General features: G+C 35.1%; 2 protein-coding genes across 2 annotated transcripts; both read left to right on the top strand.

Annotated features, from left to right (window-relative positions):
- Window positions 1-3,088: 3,088 nt before the first annotated feature.
- Window positions 3,089-3,409, top strand: LOC140446551 (zinc finger BED domain-containing protein 5-like). The gene has a single exon (XM_072539116.1). It carries the CDS (start codon window positions 3,089-3,091, stop codon window positions 3,407-3,409), a length of 321 nt encoding a protein of 106 aa, XP_072395217.1.
- A 566-nt stretch (window positions 3,410-3,975) lies between these two features.
- On the top strand, window positions 3,976-4,650 carry LOC140446552 (protein FAM200A-like). The gene has a single exon (XM_072539117.1). The coding sequence runs from the start codon at window positions 3,976-3,978 to the stop codon at window positions 4,648-4,650; it is 675 nt and encodes a 224-aa protein (XP_072395218.1).
- The last annotated feature ends 1,138 nt before the right edge of the window (window positions 4,651-5,788 follow it).

A 5,788-nucleotide genomic window follows, 5' to 3' on the forward strand; every position in this document is an offset into this window, starting at 1 on the left:
AACAATAACTGCGGTCTGAGCCAGAAACTTTCCCCAATTAAGGACATGCGGCCGCTGTCACGTCTAAAACAGATCTTCACCAGTTCATTATTTAGTAGACTTTGCTTTGTAGACCAGTAACTGCACAAGATCTTTCAAAAAGAAAGTTTCTTTTAGTTTGAGAATAGCAAGTTAAGAGAACTAAGCAAAAATTATATATATACAACTAAATAATTTGTGCTCATAATCAAGTATTAAAAAAATTACATCCATCACAAGATCCAGCTTAGCAAAAAATAAAAATTATCAAATTGTTCTTTTGTATGATGTACAATGTGGACAGAAAAGTCAAAGAAATGGTTGGACACACCAGGAAGAACATTATTGGAAATATCTCCGATGAGCAAGGAAATATAGTATTTAAAATTAACGAAGTTAAAAACTTGGCAAGACTATATTGAAAATCCATTCCGGGATAATCATCATCATCATCAACCTGTATGCGTCCACTGCTGAACATATGTCTCCCTCAGCTCTTTCCATCTGTCTCTGTCTTGTGCGGCTTGCATCCAGTTATCGCTAACACGCTTTATGTCGTCAGTCCATCTACTTGGTGGGCGTCCTCTGCTCCGTATTGCTGCTTGCCTTGATCTCCACTCTAAAATAGTTGTCTGGTCTGAATCTGGGGACGTGTCCTGCCCAATTCCATTTTAACGACGCGATTTTCCAGCGATCCAGTCGGACTGGATGAGGTTCCAATAAAGATATTGCAATATCTGGATAATAATAATATAGCATTACTTTTAACATATATAACACCGATCAGATACTAGAAGATTGGCTGATGTCTACATTTGTTACTTTACCAAAGGAACCCAAAGCTAAACCAGGCGATGAATTTCGGACAATTAGTACAATGAATAATGTTTCATACGCAAAAATGTATATGTAAAAAACTCAAATGAGGTTCCAAAGTGGTCTTGGAAGACGGTAAGCTCTGTTCGCAACGCGGATGATGATTCAGAAATATAAAGACGTGTATCATGATAACAATCCCGAAAAGATGGTTAATACCACAGTAATATATGTATGCATAGACAGTATACCAGTACTGTTAATTTAAATCAAGAAAGGAGTCCGTCAGGGTTGTGCGCTTCTCCATTATTGTTCAATCTATAATCAAAATAGATTTTTAGAAAGACGTAGAAGAGGGAATCAAAGTGAATGATGAAGCCATTATCAATATTCGATATGCAGGTCATACGTGATACCATATTAATAGCGGATAGTTTGTGAGGTCTACAATTTCTTATCGATGTTATTATAACAATAAGTAAGTAACATGGACTAAAATTTAACATTAAAAAGACGAATATATGGTCAGAAATATGTCAAAGAACCAACGCGTGCCAAAGTTCACATATGTACATCTACATATAACGAAAAATAAGATCACTCTCAGGAAAAAAAATGCCAATCGAAAGACCTAGAACATTACTTGTAAAAATAAAGAGTTTACTATGTAGTAAAAGTGTAAGATTACGACCCAAAAGGCGCCTATTTCCATATTTCTATTTCCATATAACCCATGAAGAAAAAATTCTCAAAATTTCATGGATCGCAAGAGAAGCAACGAAGAAGTACTCAGAAGAATGAAGTGTCTGCCGGACCTGCTGATAATTAAAAAGTAGAAAACTGCAATATTTTGCACACATTACACGAAAGGAAGGAGAATATGGATTACTCTAGACTATATATATTCCAAAAAAAGATTAAGGACAAAGGAGGTCCAGGAAGAAAAGGAATTTCTTGGCTTGCAAACCTGTGCAATTGGTTCAACATCGACTAAGGTAATCCGCAGAGTAGTAAATAAAGTTCGCATAACCTTGATGATGGTCAAGGTCCGAAACTGATAAAGCACTTTAAAAAGTAGACTTTTGTACAGATGTAAATATATCTAGCAAGCTGCAGTACTCAGTTTCTGAATGCAATTTTTGCAAACTAAACAGTTTGCAAAAAATGTTATGTACCTTTCAAATATATCGAAAATTTGATCAAAAAATTGGAGATAGATAAACTTCTACATCTACAGTTAAAAATACTAATCCTATGCAATATTAAAATTCAAAAACACCTGTTTCTCCCATTGGCTACGCCGAGTTAACCAGTTCTTCAGGAGTTCTTCTAGAGCAGGGGTTCCCAAACTGGGGGAGGTGAGGACATGTCAGGAGGGGACGCGAGATAAGTCAAAAATTAAATTAAATTTAGGTAGTCTTTATAAAATTCTAAAATAACCGTGATGTTTAAAACAAACCAAGCACTGACTCCCACCTTCCCTTCCTCCACCAGACGCAGGCCAACTAACCGCAGCTCATGATACTATGAACTAACTAAGTCATAGTATCATTACTGGAAGTCATAATATCATGACCGCAGCTAATCAATTGTGAGTGACTCAGTATTTGAGATATCGCGGCCTAGCCTGCACGTATTTTTGCATTATAAAAGCGTACGTGTTGTGAAATTTTAATTGTCGTAGTTGACTTTCATTGCTTTCGTTGATTTGAATGAGAGAAGTTATTGTAGTCAAGATGATCTCAGCAAAGAAAAGCAAGTATAATTATGATTATGTCAAATATGGGTTTATTTGTATGCGCAAAGATAATGTCGAACATCCTCAGTGTGTAATTTGCTATGAAGTATTAGGCAATGATGCAATGAGACCTAATCGTCTTGAACGACATTTGTCATCCCAACATAACTCTTTTAAAGACAAACCAAAGGAATTTTTTGCTACAAAATCTGAAAATTTAAAACGCATTGAGTTGGATAGTGCTGGTTCTATGGCTCGGTCAAAAGTGTTTGTAGCTTGATATGAGCTATCACTTCTCATTGCTAAAGAAAAGAAGAGCCATATTAGGAGAGACGCTTGTTAAACAGTGTTTGTTAAAGGCAGCTAATATTATTCTTACCGAAGACATACAAAACTAGTTAGTTCATGCAGTAAAACAATCGCCATTTTTTGCTATTCAGCTAGACGAGAGTACAGACATAGCACAATGTTCTCAGTTAATTGTTTATGTTAGGTAGGTATATTGAAAACGAAAGAATGAAAGACGAGCTACTCTTGTCTACAGAGTTGGAGACCACGACAAAAGCTATTGATGCTGTGAAAGCAGTGTCAGACTTTTTTGACAAACATGAACTCCCTTGGCAAAAACTGATAGGTGTATATACGAATTGCGCGCCTTCAATGCTTGGTTCTCGCTCAGGATTTGTACAATTAGTAAGAGAGAAAAATGCTGATATGATTGGGATACATTGTGTTATACATCGACAAGCCTTGGCAGCAAAAACTCGTTCAAATGAACTGAATGCTGTCTTAAAGTTGTGTATTAAAATAGTGAATAACATAAAAACAGTGCGTTGAATACTCGACTGTTTAAAACTCTTTATAAAGATTTAGGGAGTGAACACAAAACACTGCTATTTCATACAGAAGTACGATGGCTCTCAAAAGGAAACATGTTGGCAAGAATATTTGACCTTCGAGATGAAGTAATCACCTTCTTGAAACAGCAAAGGCAAAATGAACTAAGCGTGGCCTTCAAAAAACATTATCTCCAAGTATTATTGGCTCCAAGATGCCTTTGAGATGTATATATACAGACGAATGTTGAGGATTCCATGGGTACAAAGAGTTACTAATGTTGAGGTACTTCGTCGCATGTGTAAACAAAAAGAATTACTAAGAATAATCAAAGAGAGGAAAATGCAATACTTGGGTCATGTGCTGAGAGGCGAAAGATATGAATTACTTTAAGTTATACTGGAAGGAAAAGTACAGGGCAAAAGATCAGTAGGAAGACGCCAGAACTCGTGGCTGAAAGACCTGAGGAGATGGTTCGACCGCTGATCCGCAGAGATCTTTCGCGCAGCAGTTTCCAAAACTACAATTGCCATTTGGATCGCCAACCTTCGAAAGGAGACGGCGCAATGAGAAGAAGATTATTGGCTTATTTGTCAGACATCTTTGACTCGTTGAACAGCCTTAATCTAAAACTTCAGGGTGGAAACTCCAATATAGTTACTCACCGTGATGCGATCAAGATGTATATTGAGAAATTGCAACTTTGTAGGCATAAAATATCAGGAAACCCCTGCAATTATTCGAGTTTTACTAAAATAGAGTCAATCTCAGAAGAAACACGCTTCAAGGACATTTATGAAGGATCAAGTTTGAAAATCCAAATATCAAACTATTTGGAGAGCCTAATTGAAGAGTTCCAGAAATACTTCCCAAACACTTGTGACGATAGTATTTTCAGAATGTCAATTGATTCATTCCATGTCAACATAGACTCCTTGCCTGAATCACTTCAAGAAGATGCTTTTCAAATAAAACATGATTCCTCTGCCAAATATAACTTTGATATAATCGACAAACCTTCATTTTGGTTAAAATATTTCAAAGTGTATCCTAGTGTATCACGGGAAGCTCTTCGTTTATATTTGCGTTTTTCAAGCACTTATTTGTGCGAAAAAGCATTTTCAACACTTGTGGTAATTAAAACAAAGTATCGGAATAAACTTGATGCTGCTAGTGACTTGCGTTGTGAACTTACTAAAACTCAGCCACGAATAGGCATACTAGTAAAGAAAATGCCATAACATCCATCTCACTAACCAACCTAATCTATATTTCTTTTATTAATGATTTTTGTATTTTATAAAAACTGATATTATTATATCTTATGGCAATATAAATAATTTTTTTGTTTTCTATGTAATACTTTTTTGTTTTGTTCCTAGGCCCATATGATTTATTGTTAAGGGGCGGGGGGCGCGAGAAACTTTCATTCCAACAAAAGAGAGCGTGGTACGAAAAAGTTTGGAAACCCCTGTTCTAGAGGCATCTACAGTTTGGAAGACCATCAATTGATGTTTTTAACTCAACTTGCATGTAGAACATAACTATCTGGTACCATCGGTATAACTGTTTTGTCCCCAACAGTCGCTTTAAATCCCAGCTCGTCTTGGTGATAAATCGCCTTTAGCTTGGGATAAATAAAATAACAGATTCCTATGGAACAGGAACTGACCCCAGAGTCTAGGGTAGCAGGTCTTCAGAACCCCCTATTATCATATATACAGATTTTTCTACTTCGTAGCAAAATAATAGTACCCAACTCATCTAATATCCCTATTACACATTTGTGTGAATTAATGTACAAGCCTGTTGCTGTAATTCTCTCATTCATACCTAAGAGACTTTTTACCAAAATCGCTATGAAATTTATTATTATTGTTTGTACGTTATTTTAGATTGTTTCAAACGTAATCAAATATGATATAAAATATGTTAATTATTTCTTATTTATCGTGTTACATATTGAACCCCAGTTCCGGATTTGGAAATAGTTCAAAGAGGATTTTCTTCTTTTATCCATGTAGTATTACTCCCATAAGAGGTATACTTTGTGAACATCTTCCGAACAAAATATTTTTCATAACCTGAAATTAATTAATTAATAACTAAATAATAAATTAATTAATGCCCTCGCTAGACCTATCCGCAAATTAATAATTTTAGTAAAAATTTAAACATTAAAGTATTTTTAATTAGAGGAAAAATATCGTATTTTATATAAAATATTTTTTCAGAGTTTTTGTAATAATTAAAAATGTAATTAAAATAAAAGTTACAGCTACAACGTGAACTGGCAGTATTAATACTTTACTCGATCAGATTTTACCTCGTTAGTGAGTTAAACTAACAAGTTTTCCTAATGAAGAAATTTTACCTAAA

This window comes from Diabrotica undecimpunctata, chromosome 7, assembly GCF_040954645.1.
Source record: "Diabrotica undecimpunctata isolate CICGRU chromosome 7, icDiaUnde3, whole genome shotgun sequence".
Lineage (NCBI taxonomy): Eukaryota > Metazoa > Arthropoda > Insecta > Coleoptera > Chrysomelidae > Diabrotica > Diabrotica undecimpunctata.